The sequence below is a fragment of the Terrapene carolina genome, unplaced genomic scaffold (genome assembly GCF_002925995.2).
Source record: "Terrapene carolina triunguis isolate 2854851 unplaced genomic scaffold, T_m_triunguis-2.0 Scaffold131, whole genome shotgun sequence".
Lineage (NCBI taxonomy): Eukaryota > Metazoa > Chordata > Testudines > Emydidae > Terrapene > Terrapene triunguis.
The window spans coordinates 19,245,129-19,262,547 of record NW_020664482.1 but is presented as its reverse complement, the minus strand read 5'-3'; the positions used below and the strand labels follow the sequence as shown (position 1 = coordinate 19,262,547).

At 43.4% G+C, this 17,419-nt stretch overlaps 1 protein-coding gene across 1 annotated transcript; it reads left to right on the top strand.

Moving 5' to 3' along the window:
* The first annotated feature begins 843 nt into the window (after positions 1-843).
* Positions 844-16,240, top strand: FGF16 (fibroblast growth factor 16). The gene is made up of 3 exons (XM_024196771.1): positions 844-1,355; positions 8,807-8,910; positions 15,511-16,240. The coding sequence occupies exons 1-3, from the start codon at positions 1,082-1,084 to the stop codon at positions 15,754-15,756; spliced, it is 624 nt and encodes a 207-aa protein (XP_024052539.1). The 5' UTR covers positions 844-1,081; the 3' UTR covers positions 15,757-16,240.
* Positions 16,241-17,419: the final 1,179 nt, after the last annotated feature.

Here is a 17,419-nt window from a genome sequence, read left to right as displayed (position 1 = left end):
AACTCCTTCCATATATTCTTCTCTCAAGTGGCTTGTAAAATCAAGTAATAAAATCTGCAGTATCATTTTTCAAAAAGATCTCTTTCAGTTTTTACATATTTAGCTGAAAAACGCTTCTAAAGTCTTCTCCTTACATGTTATCCCCCTCCCCCACTACCACTATGTCTATTGTGCAGGACAAAAAATTACAGATGGGTCTAATGTTGCAAAAAACCGTGTCTGAAATGCATTCCCCTTCCAAACCCCAACCTCAGCCCCACAAAATAAAACCTTCGCCTGCAATGCAGATTTCTGAATAGGGAAGGGGTTTTAATGTGATTCATTTAGGGTTGGTGTGAAAAATAGGAGATGGGGGATGGGAACGTTGGTTTTGTGTCTTTGCGAAAGTAGCGTGCTTGGTATAACTAAACAGACGCACTGAACTGAAGGAAGGGGACAGACAAACTGCTACACACGCACAAAGTATTTTGGATAGCCAGCAGCACTGTGCAGTCTGTGTATCAGTAGGGTTGCATACACAGGGCTCCATGATTTCATCAGCAGTTTTACAAGAACCTGCCAAAAGCTGTTATGCCTCACTGCAATGTGTAGCCTTTTCCTGCCATTTTTTCATAATAAAAGAGGGAGTGAAGCTTTTTTTCCCTCTTCTCTCTCTTTAAAAAAAAAAAGCCAAATGGATCAGAGAAGAAGAAAAAGAAAAAAAAAAAGCAATAGCCAAAGGGGATGCCAGTGAGGTGTGGCTTGCATTTAAATATCCAATATGTCAATGTAAGGGGAGTGTGTATGTATATAAAGTGCAGTTTGCATCTGATAGCTGGACATATCCAGCTATGAAAGGCAAGAGGAGATCAATGCAAAGGAAAAACAATACTTTTATTCAAAGCAAGGTCAGGCGTTCAAATCAGACACTGTGAGAGGGTAGAGAAGTTACTTGAAGGCAGCCAAGCTCACAGCTGATCAGTTATATCTAATATATACACACACACACATTTTAAAAAAGAGACCAGCATTTTTTTTATTGTTTGTACAGACATTCACTACTCTCACTCTCTCACACACACACACACACTCTGCTATTGCGATGGCTGAGGTAGGGGGCTTTCTTGGATCTCTGGATTTGGATTTGCATGGATTTTCCTCCTCTCTTGGGAATGTTGCTTTAGCTGATTCTCCTGGTTTTTTGAATGAGAGATTGGGACAGATTGAAGGAAGGCTCCAGAGGGGATCTCCCACTGACTTTGCCCACCTTAAAGGTATCCTCAGGCGGAGGCAGCTCTACTGCAGGACAGGCTTCCATCTGGAAATCTTCCCTAATGGCACGGTGCATGGCACCAGGCAGGATCACAGCAGATTCGGTAAGAAAGGGGCTTATATTCGTTATCACTGATTTTTCCTTATACGTGTGGGAGCTGGCGGGGGGAGGGGGGAATGCAAGGGCGGGGTGTTCCAGTCTCGCTTTTCCACTGATTGCTTAGGGTCTGGGTTGAGTTTCCTGCAGTCCCAGACAAAGCAGGTTGAGGATCCTGAGTTCACCTCCATTTGCCTCCACATTCTTTTTGCATGTGCCAAGTATGCTTTTTGCACTTCTTCCCCCTGCGTTTGAGCAGAAGACAAGCTCCACATTCTTTGCATTACTACAGGCGGACCAGGGAATCTTCTCTGCCTGCCTGGTCCGACTGGGGTTCACGGATTCAAACGCCAAATCAAGACTCCCACACGGGGAAGCGGAGGGAAGCAGGGGGAGAGATGCAGTGAGGATTCTGGGGAGAGGTCTGTCCCGCCTGAACACAGCCAGGGCAACTGGGGAGGGTGCAAAAGCTTTTGTGGGGTCAGGTTAATCCCTAGGGGTTTCAGTGCCTGGCTCCGAGTCCTCTCCTGGCGGTGAGACAGGGGCAGAGTTACTGAGGGCACCTTATCTTGCGGAAAAAGTTCGCTGGAATTGTGCAAAAGGATAGAAAAGTACCCACGAGTCACCTTGTTAACACTGTTTACAGCCTTAAAACCCCAAACTTGGTTAGCTTCCAAACCACGTGTTTGCCTCTGCTTATTCCTGTTTCTTTTCGATCTTTTTTAAATTCCTCACTGAATTCGATGCAATGCATCCTTGTGATCTCTCCCCGCCCCCCCGAAAGTGAGGGGTTAGCCCCATTTTCTCCTCCCCTCCAAGTGGGAGAGTGGTCTCCACATCTTCCCCCATCCAAGAAACAGGTGTCTTTTCTCTGCTGAATACACGCGATGGCTCTGAGGCTGCCTGTTTTCTTTATGAACTTGTTCAAAGAGCCCAGCCGCCTGTCTCACATACAAAACTAATTACACTATTAATATAAATCATCCCTGGAATGGATATAATTAGAATTCTAAACAAATGCGCTCACTCCCCAGAAATTTGGGCATTTTTATTTTCAATTTCCTATTCTACTAGTGCTAAGTTATTCTGCAGGTGCACAAAAACATGATTTTTTTAAAGAGCAACTTGCTGGTTACTTCAGCTCTTTTCGAACCTCTGAAGCTCAGGGTAGCTAGAAAGGCAAAAGAAAGAAGAGACAGCACGTTGGGGAAACAAACAAAAACAAACCCCCCCTTGCCTTTGCAGATTTTGTGGACTAAAGTCCTTTCTTTTGCCTTACTTGTGTAGCCATTAAGAATGTCCCCAAAGCAGAATCAGATCAGCAGGTCCAGAAAGAATTTTTTTTTTTTTGAGAAAATATTTGGTGACCTTAACCTTCAGAAGAAGGAAAAGAGAAATGAGGATAGGCAGAACATTGCTGATTTACCTAGCATCCAGGACAAAGCTGGAAAAGACTTCAGAGTTTGTATTAGTGTCACAGAAACTCACAGATCTCTAATGAGACTGTATGTAATCTTTGAAAAATGCATCTCAAGCCACAGGCACAGAAGTACAGTAAGTCTGAACAGAGTTAAGAAAAACTCCTGCTACTTTGGCAAATAGTGCAGGTGTCTGTGTAAACTATCAACAAGTCCCAAGTTGGTGATCTCAATTGTACAGTCAACAGGTTGTAAGAAACATTCTTGTGACTTTTCGTGGCTTGCAATAATTTAACTCCTCACTGAAAGGATTTCTATTCTGTCTTCTAAGGTTTGTTACTCATTCATTTTATCTGAGAAATAATAGTTTATGAATATTTGTGTTGTTATTGTCTGAAGGCAAGGATTTTGAATTGATTGGAATCAAACAAAAAAACCCAAACCCCTGACTGTGTACTGTACCTTGCATAAACACCAGGTGCCGGTAGCATGTCCTTGCCTAAATCAACAAAAAAGTCATAACCCACAGGTCAGAGTAAGGCAGTAATAGACTCATGGGGTAAGTGCTCTTTAATTACCTCCCGAAAGACACATATCTTTTCCCTTTCATCTCACAGCATGTGATGGGTTCCCATATTAAGGGGAACTGAAAGAAAGTCCTTTGTATCTATTGTATATTTTTTATCTACTTCTGCCACTTTATTACTACTTTTCTGCTCACTTTTTACGCATCTTTAGAAAAATAAACTATCAGCATCTAATGACAGAACCTCACCCAGTTCCACTTTTTGAAGCTTAAGATAAAATTAATTTGTCTCTAAACAAAGTTTGGAAACTGCACATATTAAAACAAGCAAATACGTTTCATTAGTTTTGCAAGGTTAAGATTAAGAGTTAATCATAGTGTGTGTTCAATAAATTGAAACGTTCGCATTCCATAAGTGTTTTAGCAGTCGGCATCCAGCTACATAAACTAGACCAGACGTCAGATATAAAATATTACAGATTTCTCCTTCGGGGTTTTCCCAAAGGCAGTGTAAAATAAATAGTTATTTGTTGTAATTGCAGGGCAAGACCCCAGAGGATTACACTGGAATCCTCATGTTCAGATAAAGTTGGACTGAGCTTAGCTGCAACAGAGACGCAAAGTAATAATGTATTGGCACACTGTATTCACCATCTGCATTCAGTAGCCATGAATATTTAAATTCCAGTGTAACTAGTCTGGTTTGCATTAGAATTTCATGTACCAATGCATTCCTGAATTTTGCATGCAGCAGTCAGAAGACAATGAATTATTACAGAAATAGGCAAACTACGCAATTCTGGGGAAGTGAAAAAGCATGGTGAAGGACCTAGACTACAGCCAAAGATGGGGTTTACTTTAGGGTACTAAGTTTAATGTGGCCAGATTTAGAAACTCCTAAGATTTGGGTGCTAGCTTGACAGGACCCATAGACTGGGAAGGTGCACCCTGACCTCCTAAGCAGATAATTAGATCCACTCCAAGGATAACACGCTGGGCCACCACAGTGATGGCATCTATCCAACTGCAGCTGGGATAAGGGGTGGAACTGGACTTGTTATCTATCTCGTAATGTTGGATGGGGTTCAGGAAAAAGTGTACCGTGTCTGCACCATCCTCTGCTGATCCATCCCCAAAGTACAGAGTCTAAATCTGTACAAGACTTAAAAGTTTTCTTTAAAGTAAGACAACGAAGCAAAATGCTATCAGAGTAATATGATGGGAAGCTCCTAGCCTCTGGAGGCGAAGGGAAGGAGTCCCAGTATGGGTTTCAAGAGATATGTCCATAGGAAATAAAGAAGGCAACAGGGTCATATTTATGGAGAATACTGTAGCCTAAAGGTTGAAGCACATTCCTCTTTGAATAGGATTAGCTCAGAATCCTGGAGAAACACTCTCCAGGATTTGTAGAGAAAAGCTAGGTCTCATGTTGGAGAAGTTCCCAGATGTCAGCACAAAACTAGTAGCCCTGCCTAAAGAATCATAGATGAAACTGGAAGAATTTGAAACCATATCTCAGTTATTACTGGTCTGCCAGGATCTTTTCCTATACCAAAGAAATGGATGATTAGCAGAAATCTGGAAGGGATTTTGAATTAACATCAACTCCTCCGGGAGAAACACTCCATATGTGAATGCTAGACTCACTGGGGAACTCCTTGCAACCAGGGACCAATTCTCTTCTGGCTTATGCCAGTTTTACACCAGTGTTACTCCACTGACTTCAACAAAGTTACGGGTAATCTAATCTATAAGTGTAGCTTTAACGTGGCTTGTGTGGTCACGGCGCGCTGACAGCGCTCTAAAAAAACCATCTCCACGAGGGGCGCGGCTCCCAGCGCTGGTGCACTGTCTACACTGGCGCTTTACAGCACTGAAACTTCCTGCGCTCGGGGGTGTTTTTTCACATCCCTGAGAGAGAAAGTTGCAGCGCTGTAAATTGCCAGTGTAGACAAGCCCTGAGAAGAGAATCAGGCTGTCGCAGTTTAGACTGGAGAGTAATAAGGACCGCAAACAGAACTCCCCCAAACACAGATCTAAAAAGTCTGTATTGAAGTTTATTTTTTGGGGGGAAGCTAGTGAAATCCGGAGAGGAAGCTCCTCTGAAGACTTTGACATTCATACTTTAGTGCACCTGTTACCAAACAGTTGTTGAGGTTTTTAGCTGAAGCTTTAGGTTTGTAGAGATCATTACAACATCTGATATTTCTACACCCAGGCACATGGATATAGTTGTGCAAAAAGGGACAGGTGCAGCCAGCGGAACAGTTCCTTAAACATTCATTTAGTAATGTAACAGTGAGTGGGATCTGGCCATTACAAAGGAGGGTAGAAGATTATTTATCCTTTCAGTGTTTACTTCATCCAGCAATAATTCTAGTCCAATCTCTCTGAATATTATGTAGAGGGACTCAAAGAGCAAGCCGAATGAATAATCAAGCCACAAAAGAAGAGACAAGTGTTGGAAAAGAAAATCACGTACTTCCATAAACACACCCCACTACAGTTAGAAAGTAAATTCTTGATCTAACCCCAGTGGCCACTCCCTGTGCTGGTGGAGATCAGAGGCATAAAGCTGCAATTTTGTCTAGCAATTGGAGTGAGTTAAGGACAAGATGGATGTCCGCCCACATTTTTTTCAGCTTTCACTCTCTCTCCTGACTTTTGTGGGTTTAAGTTACACTCTTAATGTTATTTCAACATAGTTGTCCTTGGTTCGCTTCTCTAAGTGCCACTCAGATGATCAGAAAAGAAGACTATTACAAGTGACATTGTCAGAAGAGATTGTCATGGGTATACCGGAAGAGAGTAAGTGCCTGCAAAAATAGAGGTAGACATCTACCCCAGAGTAGGATAAGTTTTGTTTACCCATCCGTTTGGAAAGGAAAAGGAGAGTTTAGTGCTTAAGATGGTAGTCCAGGACTTGGGAAACTATGGGTTCAACTCCCAGCTGTGTCATAGTCTTCCTGTTGTACCTTGGACAAGTTACTTAGGCTTTCTGTGCTCACTTCCCGATCTGTAAAGTGGGGGTGCTATGAGGCACTTAGATGCTGTGGAAATAGGGGGTGGTATAAGTACTTTAGATAGATTCACTGTTCTCAAACATTTTCAGGCATTTCTCACTCAAATAAAAATTAATTAATCTTACTGGGTGAGAAAGAGGCTCCTAGTTTCTAAGATAGTGCTATATTCCTGTTCCCTTATGTGAGACTCTCATTCAGACTTTGCCCAGTCAATTTACAACTCCCCCCTCCCCCTTTTATTTATTAATCCCCTTGGCACATTGCCTCATGTCCCATCCCAAATGTTGCTGATTGTGAAGCTGCAAGGGGATAAATGTACTCAACACAAATGCAATAAACCCCCAAAGTATTGTAAATTGGTGAACTGAATTTGTTGCTTCAGCAACAAAAAAATAGAATAAATAAAAATAGTCTCATTCAGCACGGACTCTGCCTCTAGGAAAGGGATTCTTATGGATTAAAGGTCAGTATGTACAATAAGAAAACAAAATGGTGTAGCATAATAGTTAAGAGCTATATAGCCCTTTACATCTGGACATCTCAAAGCCCTTTGCAAAGGAACAGACGTTAAGTCACTTGCCCCACGTTACAGAATTAGCAAGTTGCAGAAGAAGAAATAGAAACTAGGCCTCTTGACTCCAGTTCACTGGACTGTGCCACCTCCCAGAAAACATATCAGTAGTGAGCAGAAAACCTCCGCAGTCTAAAGCACAAGCCAGTCTGTGTCCACTGGGCCTTCTAAAAAGCCCCCTTTCTCTCTTTGCTGAGTACCAAAGGCCTGTTCTTAGAGAGTCCCCTGTATTGCCCCAGACTGTCTGACTGGGACTTTTGTCTAAGGTAGGAGTTAACTCCCTTTTTTGCTAGAAAACAAGTAATTTCTGGATCCTGCCATATATCCCTTTGTAGAAAGCACAGAACGTAAGGAAATAATTTGTATTCTTCCATTTTTTTGTAGTAGAGTCACAACAGGGTGACTCACTTCACTGGCAGAAGCGAGTCTGGGGTCATAGGAAGGATAGGTTTTCCCAAACTGAATATAGCTTCAGATTTAACCCTCTAGAAAACGTGTGTGCCAATCCATTAAGAACATTTAGGTCAAGATTTTAAAAAACAGAAGTCTACATTTTGGCTCTGAAGTTGATATTTCAGCTCTTAAATAAGTGACCTTTTTCCAAAAGTGCTCAATACCCAGCAGCTCTCACTGACTTTAGTGGAAGTTTGATCTGGTCCACAGTATGTTAGTCAGGAGGGTGGAGAGATTAAATTGGGACTACATTCACAGCTGGCAGACGTACAAGTAGGGCTACCAGTCTTATAGCTGTTGGTGGAATAATTCTAACACCACACACGTGTCAAGGCACAAGCTGGGAAGAAAAACAAAAACCAGCTTATCTGTAGGAGCAAAATTTAAGTTGAACTAGGAAGTCTACCTCATTGCCATTTGTTTAGCTGCCAGCACGAAACAGATGTACTGCACAGCTGAGTGAGAAGGCGACCTACCCTATGACTGAGGAAGTGGAGGGAAAGTGGGATATCTGTCCTATATTTAGCCCTACCGTCCTTGTTGTATGAGCGATACACCTGACATACTGGGAGGTACATTTCCAAAGAGTCAAAAGCGGGTGTGGGTGAAAGGGAGGGTTTCAAGCCATGTGACTCCCAGTAAAGTCAGCAGGTGGCAGATGGTGAACTCACCCCAGGTGGTGCGTTGAGAATTCCGGGGCACACGCACAATAGGAGCCGTGTGAGGTAACATGAGCGGGGTGGGGGAGGTGTGCTCACCCCGGGCTGGACGTTCTAGGAGCTGTGGCAATAGATTCAGAGCTGTATGAAAGGTTAGAAGGAGGGAGATGTTCTGTCAGTGGAAATCTCTCTCCCATCAGTTTAAACAGAAGTTTGGACTGGGGGAGTGAACACACTCTTCTCTTCCATGCCATGGCTCCCAGTGAATTAGTTGAGATGCCTGGGTGCACACACGCAGGCAGAGACAAGTACATAACCAACCTCTGAACTAAGAGAGAGGGAAATCGTCCATAGCCTTGCCGTGCCGTCACTGCAAACCTCCGAAGGGTTTTCCGATGAGCCAGTCCCCCCAGGCTGTCCACAAACAGAAAGCATGGTGTGGACCATCACCACCTCACTTTCAGTGGATAATAAACATTGTTACTATAGAGCCTTCCAGAATGTTAAGGACATTTACCAGACCAGGCACAAAATACTCACCTGTCTCTTCCTGCAGTGACTGGTAAGGAAACTAATGATACTTTACTCATAAAGGATTACTCTTCCTGAAGGCTATAGCAATGCTTTACAGGTGAGGATTTCAGAGTGCAATGGGTTACATTTGTGTGAGCAAGAGGAGAGTCGGGGCCCATGGAACGCCCTGTAAACAAAGAGGTCTTCCGACAGGCTGGGGAAGGCTGATTTATTTTTGTCACTTGTACCTGGTGTCAGTTCTGTTCTCTGAATGATCTGTATTCCTCTTCTTTAGGGATTTTGGAGTTCATTAGCCTGGCGGTGGGGCTGGTTAGTATCCGTGGGGTGGATTCAGGACTCTACCTCGGAATGAATGAGAGAGGCGAGCTGTATGGGTCGGTAAGTGTGAGGTTTTATAATCATTGTAATACTATAAAACTTACACAGTGCCTTCTGAGAGCTGGGCTAGCCTGGGTACTGCCCATATAACGTGTGAGAGTCCGACAGGGTCACCACATAAGCTGCCAGCCTTCCCTAAGCACATGGTCATCTGCAAGCCTGTTACAACCAATCCAATGACTCTGCACTGAACCTGTGGATGTCATGTAGCTCCACCCGTATCAATTATTCCATTGTTGTCATAGTTGCAACTGAAGTTGAAGTAGAAAAAAGCAGAGAGAGAGACCGACCAAAGCTCTAACAAAACCTGACAAATATTTGGGATAAAGAAAACACACAAGAACATGATGAGTATAAAGCTTTTATTATTAGCCTTTGTTTGGGAGCTTTGTGTAGCTCACTTGTGGTTCTGCCATTCAGGGGTATTGTGGTGATCATAAACTAAAGGCAAGGAAATAAATTATAGCGCACCATCAGGGTGTGTGTTTATGTTCTGTCATCTGAACAGCGTGTCACTTTTCTTCTCTGAATGATCTGGGTTCACACAGGAATATATATATATATACACACGTCTGCAGATGCATACATTTATATTATAGCTTTTCAATAATGAAAGCTGTACTTAAAGCTATGGTGGGACTTTCATTATAACTCCTGTGTTCTCATAACCTTCTAAAAAATGCCCCTTTGGCACTGAAATTTTCCATTCTTGGTCTCATCCCATTGGAAAGTCACTTCAGCCTGTTTAAAATTGATGAAGAAGAGAGACTTGTTTTGCTTACCAATAACTCCAAAATAGCTGGAAAATCCCTCCAAACAATGCCTGTAAACGGTTCTTATGGAGGAATCAGGCCTTGGTAGCACTGATTTGGGACAGGGAAGGATAGAAAGTTCTGTGATTGAAAAATCCTTTGGCACAGACATCCGCTAAGACTTTTAGTGGAAGTTAATGGAGCTCCACCCCCTTTGTGACATCCCCATAGTATAGTGTCTCTGCCTGATGAAATAGGCCGCTGGGCTGCTTCAGAATGGAAACTGAAAATGTCTTACTAAAATACATCCAGCACAATCCATCAAAATTAGACTGAGTCTACATGAGAAAACTGCACCCATTTTAATTTAAATCGGGTTTTAAACTGATTAGTTAAACTAATGCAAACCTCTTTGTGGATGCTCCAGATGATAACCTGACCCCGATTGAAGTCAATGGCAAAATTGCTATTGACTTCAACGTGGCCAGGGTTTCAGCCTTTAATTTCAGTTTAGGCGTGTGTTCTTTCAGTTCAGGAATTGGTTTGAGCTAATCGACTTAAACTAAAGCAAAATAAATCCCCTTCAGGCCTTTTCTACACACAAATTTGAACTGGTTTAGTTAAACCAATGCAAACCCATGTGTGGACACACTTATTTTTGTTTAAAAGGAGCTTATTTCAGTGTAGTTTAAATCCATTCCTAATCAATTTAACCCAAATTGAAGTAAAGCTGGTTCAAACTGAAACAGCTTTTTACACTGATTGAACCAAATCACTTTAAAATCACACCGTACATTAAACTGGTGTATTCTGGGTGTACAAACCTTCATAGAAAACCAGCCAAATAAACAATAGCAGCAAAATTCTGAACTCACCCTCTTCCTCCTGCTGCCCCCACACACTACCACTTGCACAAAGCCCATTTCTCTTCATGAGGTGTGAACTTCAAAGCCTAAGAGGGATAATTTAAATGCTTCTCTGCATAGGCAATTTCCTCTTTTTCCCCTCATGTCCTTTAAAATACCCCTCCAAATAAAAAAACCCAAAATTTAAATGCAGAGCCCTACGTGTATGCAATGTTAAGGTTACACATTTAAACAGAAAAAAGGCAGTTAAGGGTTTGTAGTAAAATTAATTCACCTATATTGCATATATTTAACTGACTGATAAGCTATGCACTGCATGTCTAAATATATATGGCATGTGCAATGTAGCTGATACAGGGTTTATGACATGGTGATGCTCAAACCTTAGCCTTGTTTCTCAAAATCAAAACCTGCCACATCATCATTATTATGAACTATTTAAATCATCCTAGTGAGCAAAAGCCTCCATTAGGATTGGGGCCCCATTGTGCTCGTCAGCATACCTGCACACACTCTCCGCCCTGAAGACTTATCTACTTTGAAATAAAATGCACCAAATGAGTATAACAAATAAGAGGAGGAAAGATGAGAGCAACAATGATCAGATAACACATTTATGTAGGTTAGTGATGAGCATGACTCAATGGTTCCAAATTACTGGAAGTTTGGGTTGTTGGTGTTTTTCTTTGATAACCTATAAATTAATAACTATCCGCTGCCTCCAAGCGTCCTACAACCTACCCCACATTAGATGGCTAATTTTTGGTAAGCATCTCGGGGGAAGTGAGGATAGTATACCAATGTACTTCATGGCATTACACATGCATAGAGTAGGGCAAAAGGGAGAAAGCTTCTTCTCTCGATTGATGTGCCGCATGTTCACAGATTAGGAAGACAGCCCAGAAGGATGGACTGTGCAGTTACACTTGTTGTAAAAGGCATACGCAGAGCCCTTAGGGGGTAATGTCTAGGGAAACATTATGAGATCCTGTTGTGTGTCTATTGGCATATAAATACTGAGAAAAATGTTGGTTGGAAAATTTAAACCACACAACAGCAGGGACCCTAAATCTGCATTCTTGTCACTCTTGTTTTCCATTTGGTTTCATTTAATTTTAATTTAATTTAAACAACAATTATACCAGATAACAAAAAATGAGATTGTACTTCAGGAAGTAGGGCTTGCTTCTGAAAAGAGTCCAGCTACTACAACTCCTACTGAAGTCAGGAGAAGTTGGGTGCTCACCATCTCTTGGGGTCAGAACGGGGGTGGGCAAACATTTTGGCCTGAGGGCCACATCGGGGTTCCAAAACTGTATGGCGGGCTGGGTAGGGAAGGCTGTGCCTCCCCAAACAGCCTGGCACCTGCGCCCTATCTGCCCCCTCCCACTTCCCGCCCCCTGACTGCCCCCCTCAGAACCCCAGACCCATCCAACCCCCCCTGCTCCTTGTCCCCTGACTGCCCCCTCCCAGGACCCCCCACCCCTAACCGCCCTCCTGGGACCTCACCCCCTATCTAACTCCCCCGATCCCAGTCCCCTAACTGCCCCGATCCCTATCCACACCCCCGCCCCCTGACAGGCCCCCCAGGACACCCATGCCTATCCAACCCTCCCTGCTCCCTGTCCCTTGACCACCACCCCCCGAACCTCTGCCCCATCCAACCCCCTCTGCTCCCTGTCCCCTGACCGCCCCCTCCCCCAGAACCTCTGCCCCATCCAATCATCCCCTACTCCCTGTCCCCTGACTTCCTCCCGGGATCCCCTACCCCTTATCCAACCCCCGCCCTCCCCGCTACCCACCCCCTTACCATGCTGCTCAGAGCACCAGGACTGGCAGCCGTGCCGCCCGGCCGGAGCCAGCCACACCACTGTGCAGTCTAAAGCACTGGGGCAGGCCGGCAGCTCTCGCAGCCACGCTGCCCGGCAGGAGCTCGCAGCCCCACCACCCAGAGTGCTGGTGGCACGGCAAGCTGAGGCTGCGGGGGAGGGAGGACAGTAGGCGAGGGGCTGGGGGCTAGCCTCCCTGGCCGGGAGCTTAGGGGCTGGGCAGGACTGTCCCGCCAGCGGATGTGGCCCGTGGGCCGTAGTTTGCCCACCTCTGGGTCAGAACCTTAAGTTGTACTATTGAAACGTAAGAAACTAACTTGCATTCTGCTTGTTTTGCTTTGAAGCACTGTAGTTGCAATTTTAAAGCAACAGACAGTCCCACAATCAGGCCAGTCAAACTACAGAATCCATTAATGTCATGCCACAGAAATGTCAATATAATAGCATATAATCTTAGTTGGTAACAGAATTAATTTCAGTACAATATCATTGGACTTTTCCTTTCTGCCACCACAGACCTGTGCATTAGAAAATGTTCTTCATACTGGCCAGGTGGCTTTAACAGCAGTATCATTAAGTCCAAATGTTAAAAAACATGAGAATTAAAAACACATAATAAATAAAATAATTTTTGTATTCATTTTATTTGCCTTCAGGGTACAACTCAGGTCACATTTGCAAGCTTTTCTCTGCAATCATGAAGGACTAGAAATTTTCTTAAAAAAAAAAAAAAAAGGTGAAAACAGAGATTCTCTTGTAATCATAGGATTCCAAGAGTTAGGGCTTTAAGAAAAACACCAACTATTGGAAGAGGTGTCACCACTTTGACCAGGATCCCCTTATTAAAAGGTATAACAGTATTCTACAGTAAAGGCCCATTAAATGGCATCTGGTACTGGTGTTAGGGCCATATTTTGGGAGACTGCTGTAGAACAGTCTAGTGTTTTTGTAAAGGTTCAGTAAGGAAGTCATTTTTCTCTGTGCCAATCTTGCATAAATTTGTGTGTGTGAATTTAACAGCCCCAAAGATAAAAGCCATCTACTCCCTCAGTGCTTTCATTTTTTCTCCATTTAATAAATCTGTATGTTGCTAAATGTAGAGGGTTGACGGCAAATCTTTTCTGTGACAGATCTAACTTGTCCTTTTGCAGTTAGAAACATGCTACTCTCCATGCCACGCTGTCAGCTTGGTGCATATCTCTTGCCCGTTGTTTAACGTCCACGCCAGCAGCCAAAAGCCAAGATGCAGTTATGGCAGACAGGGCTCAATGGGAGAGAGGGAGGCCCCAGACGTCCCTTATGTCCTAGTGACTCTGTATCACCTGAGAATTCCCCTATGCTGAGATGATCCTCTGATGGCTGATTACACTGGCTCCATGCCCAGACTAGACCAGCCTCCCAGTAGGAGTTGTGGGGACAAACAACTTAAATAGTTTTGAGAGAGAGCTGGACAAATTTATGAGTGCAATTGTACGATGGGGTTGCTTGTGATGGTGGGAACAGAGGCTCAGCAGTCCTATGGCTCACTTCCGGTTTGCCTCTTATGTTCCTAAAGCTCATGCTTCAGGGTTTTAGTGGACCACCAGCAGGGGTCAGGAAGGGATTCCCCCAATGTATTCTGGGGAGGGGTTTTTTTTTTTTAATCTCCTTCCTCTGAAGCATCAGGATGGCCACAGCTGGAGATGGGACACTGGAAGGGAGGACCAGGGCTCTGAGGTGACACCGAGTATTCGTGTTCTCAGGTGCTTAGCTGGCTATTTCTTGCTCACATGCTCAGTGTCTAACGCGGGGTAGTCAAATAGGCAGACCACAGGCCAAATCTGGACTGCTACATGCTTTTGAATGGACCCCAAAATCTTTTTATTTACTTATTTTTTCTATTATTATTTTCTCTGGAGTCTGGACCTTGACTATACCTTGAGCAAGAAATTTGGACCTTGACCAGAAATAATTGACTACCCCAGGTCTAACTGATCAGCATATGTGGGGTTGGGAGGAATTTCCCCCCAGGTCAGATTGGCAGTGACCTTTGGGGGGGAAGGGGGAGGTTGCTTTCTGCACCCAGTGGCTACAAGTCACTTACCAGGATTATCTGGGTATATCTCACTTAATCATTTCCCTGGCACCTCGGTCCCTGTTATTCTCTGCCTGGGGCACAGAACAGTCTAGTCTCCTGCGGGCCGTAATACTTTGGTCACATTTCGGTTGTTGGGTTTAGTGTGCAGGGGTTGGTAGTGGACTGTGATATACAGGAGGTTCAGACTAAAGGACCCAGTGGTGCCTGTGACTGAGATTGGCTGGCAGTGTTGGCACACAACAGCCACACTATGCTTCAGGATCTGGCACCAACCATTATTGGTTGGTGTCCTGCCTGTAGGACAATACTATGCCACTGAGCACAAAGACCTTTTTCCATTATGTTTATGGCCTCAGACCACAGTTCTCTGGCTTTTCCAGATATTATAGCCTGTCTAGACCTTTCATTATTCTATTTTATATGGTTGGGTGCTCTGAGAGTTCAAAGTGCATGTCAGGGTTATTTAACCCATTGAAATTAACTGCACTCTTTTCCACTTTTAATCGCTGGTCAGCTAAAAGTATTTGTACATTATATAAATGACAAGTCTTGTGCTTAAGGTGATAGGCAAACTCTGATCTCCTTGTAGCAGCCCTTAATGCTGTGCATCATGCAGCATACAAAGCACAGCGATGCCCTCTTAGGCCAGAGCCTTTCCCTGCATTAATTAAAGATGTAGCCAAGCTGCAACATTCAGATACAGATCTCAAACACTCCTTATTCCAGGGGGGTTCAGGTTTTGAGTTTTGGTTCGGTCTATTTTTAAAACCGCAAAATTCAGCTCCAGATCTCAGTTTGGATTTTGCTGCCTTCCCTCTCAAAGTTCAAGGGTATTTGAATTTGGGCTTTTATAATTTTGGGCTCATCTCTAGAATTAATGAATGGGGAAATGAAGCATGTTGCAAAGGTGCACGTTACAGTCAGCAGAGGCTAGCCTCAGGGGAGCGTTGAATTAGGAAGCCAAGAAAGTTCAGGAAATTGAGGTGCAAGACGAGGAAGAAATGGAATCTATAACAAATGACAAGTATAAAGTTCACGCGTGTCTTTTCTCTCCTTCTCATCACCCCCCAACACAGAAGAAACTTACGAGGGAGTGCGTTTTCCGAGAGCAGTTTGAAGAAAACTGGTACAACACCTATGCCTCGACACTCTACAAACATTCCGACTCTGAGAGACAGTATTATGTGGCTTTGAACAAGGATGGCTCACCTCGTGAAGGATACAGGACTAAGAGACACCAGAAGTTCACTCATTTTTTACCCAGACCTGTGGACCCTGCTAAAATACCTGCAATGTACAGAGATCTTTTCCACTATAGGTGATATTTCCTGCAGCTGTCCAATCAATGTACATACTTGGGTTCCCAAGCTTTTTCCTGGAGCACTATATTAATAGTCATTCCATCATTCCTATAAACTTAGATAACATAGAAAAGCACTTACCTTGAATTCAACACTGCCATTCCTCATTGTTTAAAGTGTATATCAAAGCTGGGTTATTTGTGGGGGTGGGGGATAGGGGATGGGAAGGGAGCCCTCCATATAATCTTTCATTTTCATTCACTGTCTTTACCTGGTGGTTATGAAAGAGGTGGAATATTCACATGCAATGATGATTCAAAACAAAAAACAAACAAACCACAACAACTTGATTACAGGAAAGAAAAAGACCACAGAACTGATACAGATGCTGCTGATAAGCTTGGAATGGTGATGTTTTAAGAAGATGCCCTTCAAATGGTACCTGCTGAAGTGGCCCTGGAATTTGCGACATGGATTATTATGGACTGGTCCTGATGTGTGTGTTTTTTTCCTGCTGTTGAGGGTGGGAGTGAGGGTGGGAAACATTATTAAGATGTAAGCATGGATACTGTGCATAAGGACAAAACTATTTATAAAATGTATATGATATTTATTTTATATATTTATTTATTTCAAAATAATTTTATTTTTAATGAGAGATGTTATGACCGGATTTTCATCAGGAAGAATAAGGTCCTACTGAAACAGGAAAAAAAGAGTTTTAAGAGCTTATTGGCAATAAAATTGTCTTTATATTGTGGATTTCTCACTAACTTTGTTTTGTTCGCTTACCATGAGCATGAACAGCACAGTGTTTTGGGTTGAGGTGGAGGCAAACAAACCAACGATGAGAACCTTGGGACGGGCAGCACAAATCTGTAAAACCTAGCGCTAATGAAAGGTAGCACTCAAAGGCAGCACCTGATCATAGATCCATAGATTCTAGGACTGGAAGGGACCTCGAGAGGTCATCGAGTCCAGTCCCCTGCCCGCATGGCAGGACCAAATACTGTCTAGATCATCCCTGATAGACATTTATCTAACCTACTCTTAAATATCTCCAGAGATGGAGATTCCACAACCTCCCTAGGCAATTTATTCCAGTGTTTAACCACCCTGACAGTTAGGAACTTTTTCCTAATGTCCAACCTAAACCTCCCTTGCTGCAGTTTAAGCCCATTGCTTCTTGTTCTATCCTTAGAGGCTAAGATGAACAAGTTTTCTCCCTCCTCCTTATGACATCCTTTTAGATACCTGAAAACTGCTATCATGTCCCCTCTTAGTCTTCTCTTTTCCAAACTAAACAAACCCAATTCTTTCAGCCTTCCTTCATAGGTCATGTTCTCAAGACCTTTAATCATTCTTGTTGCTCTTCTCTGGACCCTCTCCAATTTCTCCACATCTTTCTTGAAATGCGGTGCCCAGAACTGGACACAATACTCCAGTTGAGGCCTAACCAGCGTCAAGGTTATCAGGTCAAGATAAAGTTTTGTTGGGGCAAAACTCCCAATGAATTCAGTGGAGCCAGGATTTCACTCGGACATTTCTCAGTTGCAGTAATATAGGCAAAATAAAACAATACACTGGGCAAGATTTAGCTCCCAAAAGACATCTTGCAATGGCACAAGGATGAGGATCTCTCGTGCATAACTGATGAGAAGGCAATACAATGTTCAACACATCT